At 42.4% G+C, this 20,892-nt stretch overlaps 1 protein-coding gene across 3 annotated transcripts in view; it reads right to left on the bottom strand.

The window, feature by feature from the left end:
• Positions 1-20,588, bottom strand: part of HMGXB3 (HMG-box containing 3) — a 44,364-nt gene extending 23,776 nt beyond the window's left edge. Inside the window, exons 1-11 of one of the 3 annotated variants that reach the window (XM_079770956.1) lie at positions 20,068-20,587; positions 17,467-17,605; positions 16,258-16,432; positions 11,908-12,405; positions 10,750-10,848; positions 9,040-9,171; positions 4,422-4,568; positions 4,153-4,325; positions 2,388-2,563; positions 2,136-2,233; positions 92-190 (exon numbers count right to left, since the gene is read on the bottom strand). In XM_079770956.1, coding sequence (XP_079627082.1) covers positions 92-190; positions 2,136-2,233; positions 2,388-2,563; positions 4,153-4,325; positions 4,422-4,568; positions 9,040-9,171; positions 10,750-10,848; positions 11,908-12,405; positions 16,258-16,432; positions 17,467-17,603 — 1,734 coding nt within the window. In that variant the 5' untranslated portion in view covers positions 17,604-17,605; positions 20,068-20,587. Of the gene's footprint in view, positions 1-91; positions 191-2,135; positions 2,234-2,387; positions 2,564-4,152; positions 4,569-9,039; positions 9,172-10,749; positions 10,849-11,907; positions 12,406-16,257; positions 16,433-17,466; positions 17,606-20,067 lie in introns of all 3 variants that reach the window. The other 2 variants (XM_079770957.1, XM_079770955.1) reach the window with 2 other exon arrangements.
• Positions 20,589-20,892: the final 304 nt, after the last annotated feature.

Below are 20,892 nucleotides of genomic sequence, written 5' to 3'. Positions count from 1 at the left end.
TACCACTACTTCCCACCCACCAGACTTCTACTCACTCTAAACCACAAAATCAAACCACCTCTGGGTCAACCCATCTCCTGGCTGCACTTACCAGTGTGACAGTACAGCTGTACTTATATGGAGGAAACATATCAGGCTTGACTTCTACAACTTTCAACTGAGACGTCCTATTGGCCAAGCCATTTGGTATCTGTGGATCAGAACAAATTATTTAGTGTGTCTGAACCTCAAACTCCTGAGGTCCTGTGTTTGAAAACAGCTTGAGGAAATAGTTCCCAAGGAAATGTGCAGAGCCATGCTCCAAATGAGCAGGTTCAAAGACTGCCACGCTCTTCTGTGCAGCTTCTAACACTGCACATTAGAAACACTATGCATCAGATTTACAAATACTATCAAGTGAAAAGAAGCATATAATAGCTATGTGGTTGAATAATATTGGCATAGAAAGAAATCTGAAGGATTATTCACTAAAGTACTGGGGGTGAGAGAATATCATGATTGTTTCCCTTTTACCACTATAAAATGTCAAATGTTCTATACTGAATGTAGATGCTACTTATGTAATTAAAAAAGAAAAGATGAAGAAAGCATTCTAAATTAAAAGTATTTTGTAATACTGAAATTAAGTTGATTTAAGGAACAAAAAATTTCATGTATTTAAAGTTTAAGACTAGAAAAAGGGCTTATTTTAACAAATAACGATTTTTTAAACCAAAGAAAGCTATTTACAGAGAAGACTAGAAGTTTACAAAGTAAAGGGACGAATCTAAGGGCTGGAAATCTACAAAGTGGTGCTCTCAGTGCTGACAACACCTGGATGACAAGCAGGTTAGCTTTCAAAGTAAAAGCCAGTTGATATTTTTGTTGTGGCAAATTCAGAACCATCAGACAAAGGAAGTTACCCAACAGTGCACATGGCAAGGGAGATGGTAGACCAATTTTCCTGTTTCAATTTGGTTCATGACAGGGTTTTCAAGCTATAAGCCATAATCCACTGAGGGGTTGTGAAATTTAATGAGCTAAAATTAGCACTTTGAAAAAAGAAATGGAAAACACCTAAGTGACTGCGAACAATTAAGGGCATTGCTTCATTAAACTTTTAATGTGTGGCTGTATGTATGTTTAGTGGGCTGTGATGTAAAAATGTGTTTCCTATTGAGGATCTTGGTTAAAAAGCAGTCTGGTGAACAATGCTGATTAAGGGAATTTTGATTATTACTATTCTAGCCACATATGGCAAAGGAACTAAAAAATAAATCTAAGAATAAATGTGCTTGGAATTTTGACACCTCGGAAATCTTAAGTAACTATATATTGTTAAATCGGACTGAACTGGCTACAAACCAGTACACAGAGTAAGAGCTATATTTTTTTAGTTTAAAAACTTGTATTAAAAAAGTATACATACACTAGTGCCGAAATGACTTGAAGGCTAAAGGAGCACACACTGGACTGTTAATAGTAGTTCGTTCTGGGTGGCAGAATCTCAAGGGACTTATTTTCTTTCTGCCTTACCTGAATTTTCTGTATTTTCTAGAACCAGGCATTCATTTTTTTAAAGGAGGCTAAAGAGACATGACAACTAAACACAATATCTAATCTTAGACTGGATCCTGTACTCGAGTAGAAACATGCTATAAAGGACATAATTGAATAAAACTGACAGGACTGGAATACTGTATCAGTGTTTCAGTAACAGAATATCCTTATTCTTAGGAAACACATACTGAAGCATTAAGAAGTAAAAGGCCATATAGCCATAACTTATGTATATTTTATAAATACACATATATGGGAGGACACACGAGTACATTATAAAGCCAAATGGACTAATACGTTATCAATAGGTGACTGGGTAACGAGTACAGGAGTGCTCTGTGTTTTTGCTAATTTTTACTCGTGCAAGTGTTTTTCTAAGTTTTCAATTATTTCTAGATAGTTTTAAAACAGACATTTATTTGAAAACAAGGAAAGAAATTAACTAAAAAGCAGTAACTCATTTATGCTAAACCTCCTCCCAGAGGTCCACCAGTGTAAGAATAAGGGCCTGCTTTTGGCATAGGTCTTTAGGACACTAAATGGAACCCCTGTTCTTGGAGCAACAGCTCCTCCTTAGGGAAGGGAATGCATCTTACCTTCACCTCACCAGAGTTAGATGGCTGTTGGATGGGCTGGCCCAGCTGCTTCAGCGTGCTTGGCTTCAGGCCACAAGTCCTCACAGAGGGAGTCTTATCTGGGACAACCAGGAGCCAAACTAGTAACTTAAGTGCATTCTGTCTCCCTAAGTCTCTCATCTCTATTCTCAACCCGCCCCCCCCCCCCCCCCCCCCGCTCCTGTCCCCTTCCCATTAGACAGCCCCTCCTCCCAGGTCTGTCCCACTCCTTACCGCTCAGGGGAAAGGCCTGCCTGGCCCTGGGCAGTCCCATGCTGCTGCCGCGGCCCACATTAGCTGGAGCTGGGAGAATTGCTCTCATGGGTCTTGCTGCAGCCAGTAATGAAGGTTTGCCCCGTGCTCTGCCTTTAAGCTCTGAAGCTTTGGGACCAGGGTTGATCAGGTCAACTCTGAAAAAAAACAAGAAGGAAAATCTAGAAATTCAGGACCAAGATTAAGAAAAAGAAAAGTGCAGTCTCTAAATAGCACTTTATTGGTGGGATAATTTAGTGGTTAAACTGTCAGGCTTTAGACAGAGGGTTCAAATAAAACCTTGAAGTAGCTGTGTGGCCCTGGGCAAGTAATTTCACTCTTCAGTTAACCTCGTTCCTAATATGTGAAATGGGACAGTAATTACATATACTTACTTCATGGGGTTATTATGAAGATAAAAAGGTGCAAAAACAGTGCCTAAATAATGTAACATCTAATCTGCCTGGAATTAGAGTGTATCAATCTCCCATATGAGAGCAGAGACCCAGGAGAACAGTCTGTTGTTTTGTGTGTTTTTTTTCATCTTTGTAGCTCACATATTGAGCACAGAGCTTGTACCATAGAAGGCCGCAATCCACGTGTGCTAAAGTGACTCACTTGCCCTAACAAAAGGTCTGAAGTGCACAGCTTCATCCTCTAAGGATACAGAACCATCTCAAAACATATTGTTCAGGATGTTGAGAATACTGATTGTCTCCGAGAAATGGATGACTGAGGATGGGACAGAAGGGTGACTTTTTCCCCCAGTATATATTCCTTATACCTTTTGAGTTTAACGATGTGAATATATTTCCTACTCAGCAATAAAAATGTTTTAAATTATAATAACATAAATCAGAATTTCTAAACATGGGCAGTATTAATATTATGGGCCAGAAAATTCTTTGTTGTGGGGCTATTCTATGTATTGTAGGATATGTAGCAGCATTCCTGGCCTCTACCTGCTAGATGCTGGTAGTAACCCTTACCCTGAGTCCCAGTTGTAACAACCAAAAGTGTCTCTGAACATTGCCGCAATGTCCCCTGGAGGCAAAATGCTCCCCATTGTGAACCACTGTATGAATAAGTAAGGGCTTTCAGTTACAAGACCACAATCCCCTCTAGGAAGGGGCTATATGGAGAATACAGTCAAGCCTTAAAAGAGGTAAAGGGGGAGGGGGTGGGGAATTAGCTGACACTTACGATTTCCTCCCATCTGCAAGGCCTACAATCTTTTTTGGTCTATATGGTCAGCCACTGAGAATAAGACTTTTTTCAATACTCAATTCAAGATTTTTCAGAAGAGAGAACTGAACATAAGAGGCATGAAGTGACTATGCCCTAGGTCAAATGGAAGCCAGGGACAGAGTCACAAACAACTGAATTCTCTGACCACCATGACAGGAATCTTTCTATAAGGTAGCCTTAATAGAGCTTCTCTTTCCAAATCTAGTATCAGGACTGAATAGTAGTTTATAGTATTGCCTATAGCCAACAAGACCCTGATAACAGCTTTAGGGAAACTGACAGGAAGAGATGTATAAGGAACCTAACAGCAGGGCATGGACAGCAGAGTATAAGAGGAAAGGTAAATCATTCCATGTTTCTAGGCCTTCGTTTTTGTACCTCCAAGATAGGAGCCATTAATGGCTCTGTGGCCTCCCAGGAATGCTGTAAGGACATGGGACAAAACAAACATGAGTTAAGTCTAAAGGCAATCCTATAATGTATAAACACAGTGGTTTACCCTGTAAGTTTTTTAGAAGCAGGGAGTGGGCTGGAAGTGCTGGTCCCCTCGGCTGGTGGTGGTATGTCTGGGCTAGGACTGTCATTCTCAGTTGTCTTCAGAGAGACCTCAGGCTGCACACCACTCTTGACCACTGGCGTCTTAGTGACTGCTGTACGATTCCCAGGAGATTCCTTGACCAAAACATGGGCATCTGAGATGATCACTTCTTCCCACTCATTCTCCTCACCCACTTCTCTTGGAGGAGCTACACTTAAGAGCTGGCTTACAGCTTCCGAGTTCTCCAGAGTCAGTTTAGAGGTGGTTTCCTTAGAGGAATTTTGCTCAGTGAGGACAGGCTGCTGATTTCTTTTAACCACAGAGCCTTTAGAGGAGATGCCAGAAGCCAATTCCACTTTGACTTTGGCTGGCTTTTCCTAGAAAAAAATAAAAATACCTTGTATGCATATGCCATTTTACAACTGACAACACATTCACAAATATTCTCTCATTTGATCCTCATAACAATAATGTAAGGGCAATAGATAAGGAAGCTGAGCCCTGAGAGAGGTAGAAGCTAATGTAAGGTCCCAAGTATGAAACTGGCCTGAATCTAAGTCTTATGACTCCAGGTCCCTTTCACTACAGTATTCAATGCCGGAGTTAGGATAAAGCTCTTCTCCTAACAAACTTCTTACTGGCATGCCTCTTTAGGTTTCAGCAAACAAACACTGACATTTTTTACCTTGACCTTTGACTGTTCAAAGCCTACTTTTCTCTATGTCTAGGAAGAGGCTGGCATGCTGTCACATTGGGCCCAGAAGTCCTAACTTATTTATCTTGGTGGTCCCTTTATGAGTCTCAGTTAATACCAATGTGCTCACAATCTACAGAGATAGACTTGAAGCTTCCAACTCTGTTGGGGAAAAGTCTATCTTTTGTCCCCAGATTCAGGTGAATATTAAGCCTGACTTACACATAGGCTACAAACTTCTCCCTGGGTCAGTTTAACTCATATACTTATTATTTATGGGCTAGAAAATATTCAAAATCACTAAAAAATACCAGCTTCTATCTCAGATAGAACTACTTTTAAAAATTCCTTGGAGCTTTAGCTTTTATGCAATCAGCATATAAACATACATGTATACACAGGATGGAGCAAAAGTAGGTTTGCAGCCCTGGCCGGTTTGGCTCAGTGGATAGAGCGTCGGCCTTCGGACTGGAGGGTCTCAGGTTCGATTCCGGTCGGGGGCATGTACCTTGGTTGCGGGCACATCCCTGGTGGGAGGTGTGCAGGAGGCAGCTGATCGATGTTTCTCTCTCATTGATGTTTCTAACTCTCTATCCCTCTCCCTTCCTCTCGGTAAAAAATCAATAAAATATATTAAAAAAAAAAAGTAGGTTTGCAGTTTTTCATATAGAAAGTAATATAATAATTAATAAATAATTGAAGAATAAACTCTGTGATTCACATACTCACAATTGGAAACCTACTTTGCCCCACCCTATAATTATATACATACACACTCTAAAGATCTTTTAAATAGTACTTGTCTCCAGGAAAGGTCTCAGAAAGGTTTCTTTCTTTTATATGTGTAGTGAAAGGCACTGTAAACTAGAGGACATGAAACATAAAAGCTGGGTTCCATCTAGGCTCAGCTTCACTCCTAATTACTCAAGTGGCCCAAGGCAAGCTCTATCTGAAGCCTCATTTCCCCATCCTATAAAAGGCTAATATGCAAATCGACCGAATGGCGGAACTAATGGTCACTATGATGCACACTGACCACCAGGGGGCAGACGCTCAATGCAGGAGCTGCCCCCTGATGGTCAGTGCGCTCCCACAGGGGGAGCGCCACCCAGCCTGAAGCTGGGCTCACGGCTGGTGAGCACAGCGACGGTGGGAGGAGCCTCTCCTGCCTCCGTGGCAGCACTAAGGAGCAGCGAGCCAAGCAGTAAGGAGCAGCGAGCAGGCGGGCGGTAAGGAGTGAGGGGTCCCAGACTGTGAGAGGACACAGGCTGGGCTGAGGGACACCCCCACCCAGTGCACGAATGTCATGCACCGGGCCTCTAGTTATAAAATAAGAGAGTTGGGCTCTCAGTGTTTGTCAACAGCAGCAAGATAGCCTTTCAGGTGACCCCTGCTCCACCAGCATCTGTGCTGTCATTAAATTTTATCACTACCTTCCAGTCACTGATTTGCAAAAACCCCTCACCCTTCCAAAGCCCCTCAGGCAGCGTGTCACCTCTAGCTAAGAACTTTAAGAAATTATAGACAACCTTTAAGAAATCTCCATAAAGCATTCTCAGATTCTAACACCCACTAGCCCATGAGGATGAGTAGAGAGATACAGGGCTTACTGACTGCTAAAGAGGAAAAAGTCTGCAGAAAAATAGGAGACAAGTTAAACTAAGCTTCTAAGATGACATCTTTGAGCAAAACACTGCTCACGTAAGTAGACTATTTTAGACGAAGATCCTTTGCAGGAAAACTGGATAACTTAAGCAATAAGCTAAAATTCTAGTTGGTGATCTCAGATTTCCTTACTCAGTCTCCCCTTTTTAGACGTCACCTTTCTTTCAAGATGAAAGACAAATACTACCAGTTGCCCACTCAGAGACCTCAATTAGCACCATCAGAGAACCCAAAGGAGTGCGGTGCTGAGCTACAGGGCCTTCTACGCCATCCTTTGTTCCATCCAACTCATTGGGAACCGTGCCACACGTCTTTTGGGGCTAATTTTAGCCAGTATGAGCTCCAGAACAATACAAGAAAAGGTGAGTCATTTCCTGACTGGCGTGGACATATTTGGAGCTTTTAGAAACTATTTATACTTGCTTCAAAAAATCAGAACTAAAAAGATGTTAGCAATGCTTAAAAAGTGTGGTTTAGTGGAAGAAAAGGCACTGGCATAATTAGTGAACTTAACAAGTCACTTCCCTTGAATCTATTTCCCCTCAGCTAGAAACCTGGAGTTGAACTGATAACCAAAGTCACTTTTAACTCTAAAATTCAAAGTACATTAATGCTAAAATGTTACTCTTTTTCTTTTTGCACTCACTTATTCATTCCTATGAGGTTTAGAAATCATAGAATCTACTCTTCACACAGTAACTCCTGGAAAAACCTTTGAGAAAAAATTCTGACTTAGCAAGTCAATATGGGGATGAGTAGCTAAAAAAAAATTGTCTTCACGTCATGAGTTTGAGCTCAGAAAGAGAACCAAGGCACAAAGTTATTTTAATCAAAGGTGGGGAAAAAAGACATAAAATGAAAAAGAAAAGAAAGCCAAGTAAAAACATAATCTGAAGAAGTGAAGGGCACAGGATCAATAAGATTGTTCCATGCAAAAGCACAGAAAATAAGGTCAACAGACAGACCTTTTGTGCAGGAGTGAAGAAAGGCCAAGGAAGGTTCGAACACTATCCAACTCAATCTCCCTACTGCAACTGGGGAAGTACTTTTTGGGGAGACTAACTAGGGTGGGAATAAACAGGATGGCTTCACAGAGGCACACCGGAAGTAGGCACAAGACACTGGACAAAACCTCCTGAGAGACACTAGCACTAGATCCTTCCTGCCCCTTGAAAGATCAAATTACTAGCAATAACAGAGACAATAATTATATTGCTGCCAACAAGGACAGGAATGAAGCCTCACTGAGGATTTAATATATGCCAGGAATGTGTCATCCACTTTACATGAATAATCTTACTGGACTCCTGCAACAACCCTAATGAGTTAGGTAGTGTTGTTAACTTACAGTTACAAATGAAAGGAAACCTAAATCAAGAGTAGAAACATAAAATGACTTGCCCAAGGTTGCATAGCTAAAAACTTGGGAAGCAGGGGTTTGAACTGAGGAAGCTGACTCCAGGACTGTTTTCCTAATTATTATCCTATTCTGTTTCCTAGAATTGGTACTACCCAAACTTCAACACGGAGCCAGAGGGCAAAAATCATCATCCCAATTATTTTCAAGGAGATGTTGTATGGAAATTGCCCCAGATAAACTTAATAAGTATACTGCAATATAAGTTTTATCTACACAAATAAATCTGGACTATGCTGAATTAAACACAGTACATACACAATCCTAAACTATTTTCACAAAGACAATACCCTTTTTCCTCTTCTATCTACCCAAATTCTACTTATCTAGACCATCCCCTCTATAAAACCATCCTGACTATTTTAGTCTTTTTGGCCCTGAATAATTTACAGACTAATGTAAAAATGTGACAAGCATGTATGATTTATATAGTAAGTGCAAAGCATAAAACTGGTAACAAAATACATGTGTTGAACTGAACTTCACAGGGGCATAGCTTTGATGCTCATGTATTTACTAAGCATCAATTATCTAGAGAGATGGTATATATTTGGAAAGTTAGATTATGAAAGATCTTGAATATTAGTTAAGTACCTCCACTCTTAATAGGAGCATAGATTGAAAGGACTTCGAGCTAAGGAGTGAGAAGATGTGAGCTACACATCTGAATAGCAAAACAGTCAGTGTAAAGGATGGGCTGTTAAAAATTTAACCCTAATAGGAAATGAATAAATTAACATGGGATAGTCATCCATGGGAAATTATAAAACCATTACAGATAATGTTTTTGAAAAATATTTAAAGACATGATATATTAAATGAAAAAAGGGAAGATACAGAACTTGTATATTAACACAAAAAAAGACCAAAATATTAACTAATAATAGCTTTTCTTTGGATGGCATAAGACTATGGGTAACATTTTATTCTTTCTTTTTAAAACAGTCTACAATGAAATTGACTTACTTGTATGGTCAGAAAATGAAAATAAGCATTAATTTTTAAAGTTATCTGTTCTGAAGGAAAATCTACTTTGTGGACTTCCAAATCAGCAATGGCCAATAGATTTTACCTTTGGGATCCACTTCCCTCCAAGGAAGTTACCACACATAGGGCACTTAGGTGGTTTGTGCCTTGTGACATATGTAAAGGAGCAACCTGGGCTGGTGCATGTCCCATGGCCTCGGCGGGTATATGTAGTGGTCTGTAAAAATTAAAAAAAAAAAAAAAAAAGGGTCAGAATCAACACCACAGTCTAACCTCTCTCAGATCCTGATGACCATTATCACAACAATGCCAGCAGGATACTAGCTTGTAGAAGGATAGGCAATCTATAATAATAAAAGTGTGAAATGCTAAATTAGACCGGACTTCCTTCCAGATGACCTTCCAGACGAAGCCAGGGTCCCAGGTGCCAGAGAAGCCAGTGCCAGCAGCCAAGGGAAGGAAGGCCTACTCTTGCACAAATTTTGTGCACTGGGCCTCTAGTTCATGGTATAAAAGGTTGGAGTTGGAAAGGTCTGACTAGCTACAACTAGTGCACTTTTTAGAAAGTTCAAATGAGAAAAGAGAGCTGTCCAAGGTTATAGTTAGGCACCAGAAAAATAAAGATCGTAATAGCTGCTATTTTTTAAATTGATACATAACTGACATATAACGTTAGTTTCAGATGCCCAACATAATGATCAATATTTGTATATGTTGCATAACAATCACCACAATAAATCTAGTTAATATCCATGAGTACATATTTATAATTTTTTTTCTTGTGATAGAGTGGTTGCTATTAATTGAGCAGGGAATCACACAGTGCTGAACACTTTACATAGTATCTCATTTAATGCTCTTAGCAATGCTCTTAAGTTTATCACTCCTGAGGTTCAGAGCAGTTAAATGCTTTGCCTCAAATAGTAGTAATTCAAGGGCAGAGGTAGACCTAGAAACCAGATCTCTCTAATTCTTGGTCCAAGATTTCCATGCACCCAGCTGCACCCTATGGCTTTGAATACTTCAAAGAATGTGCTTCATCTTCATTCTTTATTAGTTAAAAGTCAGAGAACTTAGGGCTCAGAGATAAAAAAGTAGACCATGGTCACTAAAAAATGAGAGGGAACTCCAACAGAAACCAGAATTTAAGTACTATTTTCGATACCTGGTTGGCCATCCAAGTATGCAGAGGGCAGACTTGTTTGAGTTATACCTAACATTTTCAATTATACAGGTGGTCAACTTTGTTGTTCAAAGGTCAATTTTATTTGCATATGAATATACTCAGCCACTGGCTCTCACCATCCCTGCTGATTTCCCTTTCAACAGGCTATATTACAATGGGTAGTTACAATGCAGTTACAAGTAGAAATTAGCCATAAACCATTTCTAGATTAATGTTGGAAAGAAAACATTCCCTGTCAGATTTGTTCTGTCACTAATGAATGTGTATTCAGCTATCAATCCCAGCTTCCCTAGCCTGGCCAAAAATAAATAAATAAATAACCTCCCTTGAGAAAACACCTAGCTGCCACTAGGCTACCTCTTTCAGGACACCTAGGAAAAGGTGATTATGATAATGATAACAACAGGGCAAAAATGAGTGTGAAGTGGTGTGGCACCAGGAAAAAAGACCAAGCTGTGGATTAAAGCTTTGCTACTGACACACTGAATGACCAGATAATCTCTGAGAACTTTGCCAGTCCCAGCGTCCGAAGGTCTAAGACTTCTAGGAAACTACCTGGAAGAGAATTGTTATGGAGGCCTAGTCTCCATTAATTCCCCACACACTGACCAGTTTGATAGAGGTGGGATTTTCCACAACCGAGTAGGCAGGAAGAGGCAACATGATGAACTGTGCGGCTGGCGCCGAGGAGCTACTCTCACTGGAATCCTGTGGGCAAATGGGGAGAGACAGAGTGAAGTACACCGAGGACCGCCCCAACACCAAGACCAGATCGAGTCCAATAACCACAATGTGCTTATTTAAAAGAATAAAGAATCTACAATTGTCTCAAAATAAGAAGTTTACTTAAGAGCAAATAAAAGTAGAAAAGAAACATTATGACAGGGAATGTACTATCCTCATTTTATAGATAAAAAACTGAGGTTCTGAGAGACTTCGGACTCCTAAGATCACATAAGCAGTTAGTGAAAGAACACAACCCTTCCGGCCCTATCAAATGTCCTTACCCGGCCAGTGGCATGCTTCGTTATTATAAGTAGCACTGAGGCAACAAACAATAAAATGGATTCAGGCCTGGCATGGATTCTTCTGCAGAGGTACCTGCTCTCATCTTTACAGGCCATAGGGGCTACAGCATGCTGGTCCTACCTCTGAGGATACCATCCTACCAAGTGTAATAAAGGGCATGGTGGCATATTCCTACTTCAGGGGTCCAGGCTGTGGATCACTGAAGCTGCTCTTTCCCCTCATTTAGGCGTGACATGTAAGCTCTGGACAGAGACTTGCCTCTTCTTCCTCAATGATTAGTCCCATCAACCTGAAGAGAACTCCCTTCTTCCTACCTAACCTGTACCCATGAAGACCATTTGAAAATTCTCCTACACAGTTCAAGGTGCCACTTTGTTTGTTGAAACAATCTTTAGGAAACATAAAATCCTGACTGATACTAATACCTGACAGATCCTGGCTTTACCTCATGGTAGCCCACATGCCATTTCCTCCTTCCTGCTAATGTATTATGTACTACCTCGTATGAGGAAAGTTCCACTTATGCTGGGCAAGAGGAGCTAGCAAAATGCCTGAGAAACAGGGAACAACTTGGAGCAAGCCCAGGGTTAAGAAGGTTCAAGAGGACTGCAGTCCCACTGGAGGTGCCCCGTCAGCAGCTCTCTCCATTACCACAGCTCCAAGGTCACACTGCATGGTGCTGGTGCCTTTTTAGTAATTCTCGAGGAAGTAAAAGACATCAGTACCAAAGCCACTTACCCTCATGACTGTTACCACTGACATGCTCTCCCCCACCTGGGGTTGAGGCACAGCCAGGCTTCCGGTGGGGAGGTCTGGTGAGCCGTTCACTAAGGTCTCTTCAATTACCAGGCTTGTCTGGTAAGGCTGGTGGCTCTCCCCTACCTCCAGGGAAGCCTCCTCCAGGAGCACATCCTGGCCAAGGATCTCTGAGGTGGTGACCTCCTGTACAGCACCCGGCTGGGCAAGGGCTCCCACCTCCTCCGCTAGGGCCTCCACAGCCATGCACTGCTCTGCCATGCCTGCATGGCTAGGCACTGTCTCCAAGGCTGTGTTGGATACAAGAGATGGTCCTTTTGAGGACACCTGGTTCTGGGCCACACACAGTTCCAGCTGAGGGCAGCTCCGGTCCTCCTGCAGGCTGCTCTTGGGGATGATGATGTAATCCGAGCGGGGCAGGATCTTGCGGAAACCTGGGATGTCCGGAACCACAGCGGTCAGTGTAGAGAGCTTAGAGTTCTGAAGATGAGGAGGCCAGAAAAGGGAGACAAGCAAAGATAAATGGAGTAAAGTAACATGGATATATATATATATATATATATGAGCTTTTTTTTTCTCCCTGCAAAAGGGACCAGAAAGACTCTACTCTCTTGACTTAAGATTTAGATAGGTTCAGCCTCTGTAACAGCAACGCCATCTTCATTTGAATCACACTTTAACCAATGTAGTTTCCTTGCTCATTCACACAGGAAACTGAGAACATGGATTAGACTCTGCAAAGGGCACTGATCTTGGCATCCAAAACTGTGACTGGGAACCCAGGTTTGGCATAATCTCGAGCAAATCCGGTCCCCTGTTCGGACTAGCCACCCAAACTGTAAAACGAGGGATCTGAATCTAGCTACTTATGAGTTCCTTTCCAGCTCTGATACTTTAGGATTCCACAGTAGCAGAAAATTTAAACAACAGAATTTATAATGTGCAATAAAAGAGCAAAAAGCCTAAATTACAAGTCAAGGCCTAGTTGGAACTCAAGGCAGCAAGAGTTCAAACACTGTTGGTTTCTCCCAGATTACAAAGAAAAGGATGATGAGATCATGGAGCTAAGAGGCCTCCTAAGAGAATGTGCCTTTGGGAGGGGTTATCTGACAAGGGTCTAAATAAATTGGGGGTGAGGAGAAGAATACAAATATTAACACTGACCTAGGATCTTCAAATTTAGAAAATAATTTCCTAACCAAAAAACAACACTATTAAGTTAGATACTATTATTATTCCCACGCGGCAATGAAGGAATTGAAGCTCACGGAGGTACCCTTTCCCAAAACACAAAACTAGCAAGTAAAAAGCTGGGACTCCAGGCCAGGTCTACTAAAATGTTCTGCTTCCTCTCCCCCTATAAGGACTGTTTCCCAGACTCACAGTTTATAAACAAATTACCTGGAGGAGGGAGTCCACAGTGGCATCTCCAATACTGTAGGTAACACAAAGCTGTTCCTGGGAGAGGAATGCCAAGCCAATAAGGACAAAATATCTAAATGGCAGTGGAAGACAGGCTCCACTAAGGGAAACCAGGCACTAGAAGCACAACCCTGTATGACTAATTGGCACCAAGAAAAAGGTGCTTTTGTGTTTGCCCCCTTTTTCAATTTAAACTGAAAGTTACCCAATAAGAAAAATAGAAAAGTTCAAAGTGAGAACTGAAATGGAACAAAAAATATTTCAGAAGCATTCTTTAAAAGAAACACTAAGTCAATTACAAAAGGATCTTAAAATCAAAAGCAATAAAGTCAATGAGTCTACTTAAGGTACAAAGGAAGCACTCAGATGAAACAGGAAAGCAGACAGACCGAATCCTTTATGGAACCTTTACTGAAGAGATAATGGAGAAATGATATTCTCAAGTCATCCTTTGAAGCAGACAGGTCAGGAGAACAAAACTAACTAGTGGCAAATGCACAGGATGGTCTGGACTTAATCAACAGATTCAAGGATAGAGAAATCAGGATGGCCTAAACCAGCCGTCACCAACCTTTGGACCTCACGGACCACCAGTTGGCAACCACTGGCCTAAAAGACATTCATCTTACGGACTGGAAGGAATAACACTGGAACTATGGGCTCTACTCCTTGGTAGGAGACCTGAGGGGCTGCTGAGGAGACAGCATGCCACAAGTACTCTGCTAGGCTTTCAAAGTATGCAGAAAGAGGGTCTCACCTTCACACCAGGCAATGTGGGTGAGGTCAAACACAGCGTATAAAGCAGGGGTGGGGAATGTCTGGCCCGTGGGCCTTATAAAGCTCTCGAAATCATTTGGTCTGGCCCTGCCAAGGCATTAGGGGTGAGCTAATTAAATGTTTGCCCAAATATAGCAGGCTAATTTTTAAGGTGATACTTTTGTATGGCCCATGAATAACAACATAAATATCCAAATGGCCCTTCACAGAAAAAAGGTTCCCAACCCCTGACATAAAGCCTCACCCAGTCTTGGCAAAGTCCAGATGCTCATTAAATGCCACCTTTTCTTATTATATGGTCACTGAACACTGAATCTACTAAAGAGTGATATTTATTGACCGAGTCAGTATGTGCCAAGAACTCAGCTAGGTGCTTTACATTATCTATTTTAAATAGTATGAGTAGATACAATTATCTCCATTTTACAAATGAGGAAACCAAAACTCAAAGGTTAAGTGGTTCTTCCAAGGTCACAGCTAGTTAGTATCAGAGCTAATCTATTCATGTTCTGGTCGCAGAGGTAAAATAATGGTAGATATAAATTAAAAATGGATAACAAAGAATCATGGCAGAGGATTTATGTTTTTTAAAGTCTTAATAAGACCTACAGTAATGTATTTTTAAGAACCATATCTCTACTCCATCCCTGGCTGGTGTGGTTCAGTGAATACAGCACTGGCCTGAGCACCGAAAGGTCTCAGGTTCAACTCCCGGTCAAGGGCATGTACCTGGGTTGCAGGTTCGTTCTCGGCCCCCTGTGGGGATACACGCAGGAGGCAGCCAGCTAATATGTCTCTCTCACATTGATGTCTCTCTCTCTTCCTTCTTCCCTCTTTCCCTCCCTCCCTCACTTCCAGTCTCTCTGAAAAGCAATAGAAAAAATATCCTCAGGTGAGAATTAACAAACAAAAAAATCACTACAGATTAGGTGAAAATTTTTTGGTATCATGGGCAAAAAGATTGTTGACTTTATAATGGCCAAACCAAAGGGAGTATGTGTACTTCTTCTAGACTCCACTTCCTTTCCCCTCCCCCTGCCCCGCACCCTCCCACAGTGATTGTTTCCCAGATTCAGTTAATAAACAAATTATCTGGAGGAGGAAGTACACAGTGACATCTCCAATACTATAGGTAACACAAAGCTGTTCCTGGACGAGGAATGCCAAGCCAATAAGGACAAAATACCTAATTGGCAGTGGCAATGAGCTCCACAAAGGGAAAAATACAGCCTGTTCTGCCAAACAGTTGCATTCCTGGGGAACCTTTGCTTTACATTATAAAAAAAAGTTAGAGACAATTGTTTTCATTAAAAAAATGGAGTTAAAGTTAAAAGGTTTCAGCATGCCATAACAAGGTTATTTTCCTAAAGGTATTTTAGTTTAAAAAAACAAAACAGTGTTAATAGTTGTCAGTTAATTTTGTTATTGTGAACTAGAATAACAAAATGGCTGAGGGACGCAAACCCAAATGCCTCCTTGCTTATTCTTTAATCCTTGCACCCAAACCTTCAGTCTCCTCCATCATCTTCTGCTTTAACCTTGCATTTCTGCTTCTAGCAAAGTTCACAGCCATCAGTGGTGATATTATACAAAGCAACTATACCTATCTCTAAACAGAGCCCAACTGCTGATCATTATACCTGACAGTAATCATTAGAACACAAATTAATTATATTACGTTCAATTTATAACATGATCATTCATGATGTAGGAGAAATGCCTATAGGGAGTGGGCAAAAGGAGATTTACTATCCTAAGTACATGAAACAGAGTTTATTCTTGTATTATATTTTTCCATACCAACTGTAAACCTACCTTTGCCCTGTATAAAGAAAAATATTTTCTACCCACAAGAATAAAGGGGCTCCAAGATACGCTAAAATTCAGAAAAAGAGCCAAGGCTCACTGCAGATAACTCAGAAAATGCCATCTCCATGTATTGCTGCAACCCGAGGACAAAAGAGTACATTGTATCTATCGTCAAAAGTAAAGCAGGCAATATCAGACAAAAGAAAGAAAAATGACTCAATTCAAAGTTTTCCCAAGAAAAGGAAAAGGAGAACAGAGGTTGATCTCCCCCAGGCCTTTACCATTGAACCAATGGAGAAATCAGTTGGGGAAAAAATTACTTACAGGATCCAAACCTTCTTTCTCTAGTTTGGCTTTCTCCAAGTAGTAACTCCTTTCAGCCACACTGAGAAGCCTCCAACTCTCGCTAATCTTCTTATTGATCTCAGACTGTGGGAGGTGGGGCAGCTCCTGCTGAACTTTCAGGTAGATGTCATAATAGTACAGAAGGTAAGCCGACCTGAGGAAGTAATGAATGCTTAAGGTTTCCCTCATTTAACTAGTAAATACGACAATGTTAGAGTTTGGATAATGAAGAGGTAGACACAAAACTCAGTATTTCATTTCAAAGCATTTAACTAAATAAGAACTGGAGCAAAGAAACATTTAAATAAGATCCCTAGATGGTGCATCAGAGGTTTCTCTCTTTAGAAACCAGGAAGCAAAGGCTTGTCTGGTTTACTTCCATGGACCTCTTTTTCTGCAGGGATGAGTGGCTTTAAAACCCAATATGAGCAAAGACAGACACAGATGCCCTGTCATTCCACCCTCAGGAAGGTTAGCTAGGGATTACATAGTCGGGTCACCACTCACAGCCTTTACAGACTATGGTTATCTCAGGCTGAGAGAGGGCAGCAAGTAGAATTATCAAAGTGACCCAATGCAGCAAGAAGTTAGAAGTATTCACAATTAAGAAGGAGAACAGAGCTATAATTTGAATAGTCTTTATAGGTATCTTGGTACTATTTATAATGCCACGTTTTTATTAATGTTTTATTTTAAATATATTTAAATACTAACAATGGTAATAATAAATAACATAGTTATTTTGTACAGTAAATCTTCCCAAGAACACTGACAGGTTCTTGGAATTGTGGCAAAACAATGTATAATGAAACCAATTTTATTAGAGGCTAATTGATATAAACAAGAGTTAAGTCCCTATAGCATCCCATCAGTGGTATAATGAAACGACACTGAAAAAACTGATGTTATTCGAGGATCTGCTTACACAGCTTCCACCATTGGTATGGTACAATTTCTTCTGACAGCCTGGAAACATGACCAAAATCTAGCCAGGAATGGCAACTGCTGGCATCAATCTCCCACTTACCACTCCCCATCTCCCTCTCCCACAACCCCAATGCCCATCTAGAGACTTCTACTGACATGGCACTCTCAGTAAATATGGATGCAGCTTTAAAGTCTTCCTCAATATAACTCTCCAAGCAGCTACTGTTGATAAATGCCAGCTACCAAAACATGTTGACTAACCTGGGTTTCTTGGCTTTTTCTCCATGTATTTTATACTTTTTCTTCTTCTTGGGTGGCCCAGGGGAAGTGTAACAGTAGGATTCCTCAATTTCCTCCATCACAACAGTTACCTCAGTACCATCATATGATGCATCCATGGCTAGAAGACAGTCAAACACAAATATGTTTCAAGAATCCACCTTAAAGGGAACAGCAAATGACTCCTTATCTCTGCCAGGGCCTTAAGGCTGAGTCATTTCCCAAACTCAGTACTCCTAAGAAATTCCTGGGGGGTACTTATTAGACACAGATTTCAGGATTCCCCCTGGCCTTCTGAATCAGAATCTCCAGAGGGTATGAAAATTTGCACGCTTAACGAGTGCCCTAGGTGATTCCTTTGACCAGACAAATGTGGGAACACGAACTTAGCCCTTTCACTTATAGGATACTCACAGTAATCCTTTGGCTCAAAGATTTTAGTGCCACATTATAAGAATCCCAGAAGTTCCCTTCCTCATGCTTCATCAACTTAAGCAAACTGCTTAATTCACTCATTCATTCAAACATGTAGTAAGTGCCTATATATGAGAGATTTCTTTACACTCTGCCAACTTGTGTGACTTCGGGCAGGTCCTTTAGCTGCAGGTTCAGTTTTCTCATGGATAAAAAAAGATGCCTCACCCACCTTACTACAGATTTTTACTGGCAAGGCTCAAGGACATCATAGCAACAATCCTATAGCAACAATCCTATCTGAGAATAGTCATTACTATACAAAAGAAAGGGTTCATTATGAAAGATGAATAATCTTTGGCTGAGGTGCTAACGGCCTGCCCAAGGCCACCACAGCAAATAGGACTTGCATTACAGATTTCCCCCCCCCCCCAATTCAAAAACTCAATTATCTAGGCCTTTTCTCATTATAATACACTGCTCCCCAACTCCACTGGCAACCCTCTAAACCAGCACAGGTCAATAAACATTCTGTGAAGACAGAAATGTCCTATTATTTGTGCTCTCCAATATGATAGCCACTTATGGCTAATGACCATCCGAAATATGGCTGGTGTGATTAAGGAATTAATCTTGTTTAATTGTAATTAACTTAAATAGCTACATATGGCTAGTAGCTATGGCACTGAGTAGCACAGGTGTAAACAGTAATCTGACAGACCAACATTAGCTCTCTGCCACTGGTCTAAGAAACAGAAAATCTACTAACAGCTCTTCCTAGTTAGTAAAAGAAACGCATACAACAGCTGAATGAGTTAGTTGTGGCTACATTCTAAGTTGGAGTTTCACTCACGAGATTCAATCTTGGAGGCAGAAAGGTTCCCAAAAACCAAGTGAATTTTATGAGAATGAAATAACATGCTTGCTCCTAAAAATCTGTCAACTTTTTTAGAGAATTTAGGATTCTGGGAACGAGTTGTGGTAGTAAACCCAGGGCTGATCTATGTATTACAAAGCCCAATCACATCTCATTTAGACCTCACTACACAAATCATATGGGGTATAATGAGAAAGACAGCACAGCATGTTGAGTCAGGAGACCTGGATCCAAGTCTAACGCTCTCTCACCATGTCATCTCGGACAAACTGTAAATTTCAGTTTGTTCCTCAAGTGAGACAAAGAGACTGGAATCAGTGGCTCCTAACTTTTTGGGAGGCAAGAATCCCTTTGAGAATGCTGTGAAAGCTAAAAACCCCTTTCGTAGAAAATACAGACAAAAAACATATATATATTTCACCTATAATTTTAAAGATATGCTCTAGGATAAGAACACATTATTCTATTTCTATTAAAGTTATTTCTAGTTCTGTGTCATCTCTAAATTATTTCCCTTCCCATTGTAAAACACACACACACACACACACACACACCCTACATACTGTCATAGTGCAACCCTGGAAGAGAACATAACCCACAATTTGGCTGGGTAAGAGGCCAGTGCCTTCAATGGGTAAGGGAAGCTAGAGTTCCAATCAAGGCCGTGTGAGTACTGTACTTTTTTTGCCCTTAATAACTGATTTCTCAGCCCTTCAGAGTCTTGCAGAGAAAAGCAATAACTGCAAGAGAGCACATAGGGTTTTAGCACCCAGAGCCTGGGTCTACGAGTGTCTTCAGATCCTAGGCCTCAGTACAGCAATGCCCCCTCCCCCCCAAAAAAGGCAGGACAATATAAAGGTTAAAACCAGGGCTCTGAAGGGCAGAAAAACAGGATTCTAATTTAAGGTACACATTTTAACAGCGCCCGCAGAGCTCTGTGACCTTGGGCAATCTACTTACTCTAAGTCTTAGTTTTCTCACCTGCAAAGCAGAGTTACGGGCAGTACGTGAAATCTGCGAGACACTTCCACTGTCCCATCATATTCTCCTCCCAACCTCATGAGACAGCGCTGACGGCTCAGCTATGGACCACGGTTTGACTCTGGATGGGTTTCTTTCCCTCTCTGGGTCCCGCATATCTCAAAGGTACCGAATGCGAATGCGGGAAGAGACTACGGTTCACAGCTCCTACTCTGCAAAAGGCAACAGGGCTCGGGAGCCACCCCACCCAGCTCGAGGTCGCCTAGCCCGTCGCGGCGCGGAGCAGCGCGGCGCTCAAGGGCGGGACTTACCCCGAGGAGCGTGGACACCGCGCGGCTCACATTCCCGGAGGCACCCGGCCCGGGGGCTCGACGAGCGGGCTGGCCCGCGCCCTCGCGCTCCCCGCTGTCGGCGAGAGGCGGCTCCAGTCGTGACAGTGGCAACAAGGAAGTGGAGGCGAGGGCTCGCGCGCGCATCCCGGGGGCTGGAGGAGCCCAGGACCCGCGGCCCCGCCCGGCGACACACGGCGCGGAGTCGCGACAGCCCCTTTCGCTGCTCCTCCTCCTCTGAGTCGCGATAGGAGGTCTTGGAGGGCAGGTGTGGGAGCACAGGTCGCTCCGCAGGGTCTTCAGCGACGCCTGCAGAGGGCCCCGGGGGTCAGGCCCCGGGGAGCCCGAGGAAGACAGCAGAAACGCGGGCGTCGCCGCGGCACCGGGTCGGCGCTGGGGGCGGCAGCAGCTGTAGCAGTAGCAGCAGCAGTAGCAGCAACAGTAACCTCGAATCGCCTGGGAGACCCGTCCCGGCGGCCCTCGCGGCGCACCGGAAGCGGCTGCCGGAGTGCCTGCGTGCACCCCTTGCGCAAGCGCAGCAGTCCAGCCTCAGCTGAGGGGCGGGCCCATAGGAACAGCTAGTAGATGTAGAGGGGACCGCTAACGCGGACGAACCGCTTCCGGCCGGAAGTTCTGGAAGGGGGAGGGAGCTGAGGTCGCTCGCAGAGGGAGGTCCTCGCTGCCCGGCCCCCAATCGTTGGCATGGGGCTTTCAGGTAACTGGGGCGGGGCTATGCCGAGAGTGAAGGATTCGAGGCCCCGCTTCACCCCTCAGAGCTGCGTCGGGCTCTGGGTAGCCACTGCACCA

This window comes from Cnephaeus nilssonii, assembly GCF_951640355.1.
Source record: "Cnephaeus nilssonii genome assembly, chromosome: 5".
Lineage (NCBI taxonomy): Eukaryota > Metazoa > Chordata > Mammalia > Chiroptera > Vespertilionidae > Cnephaeus > Cnephaeus nilssonii.
The sequence above is the reverse complement of the archived record's forward strand: the minus strand, read 5'-3'. Positions and strand labels throughout refer to the sequence as shown.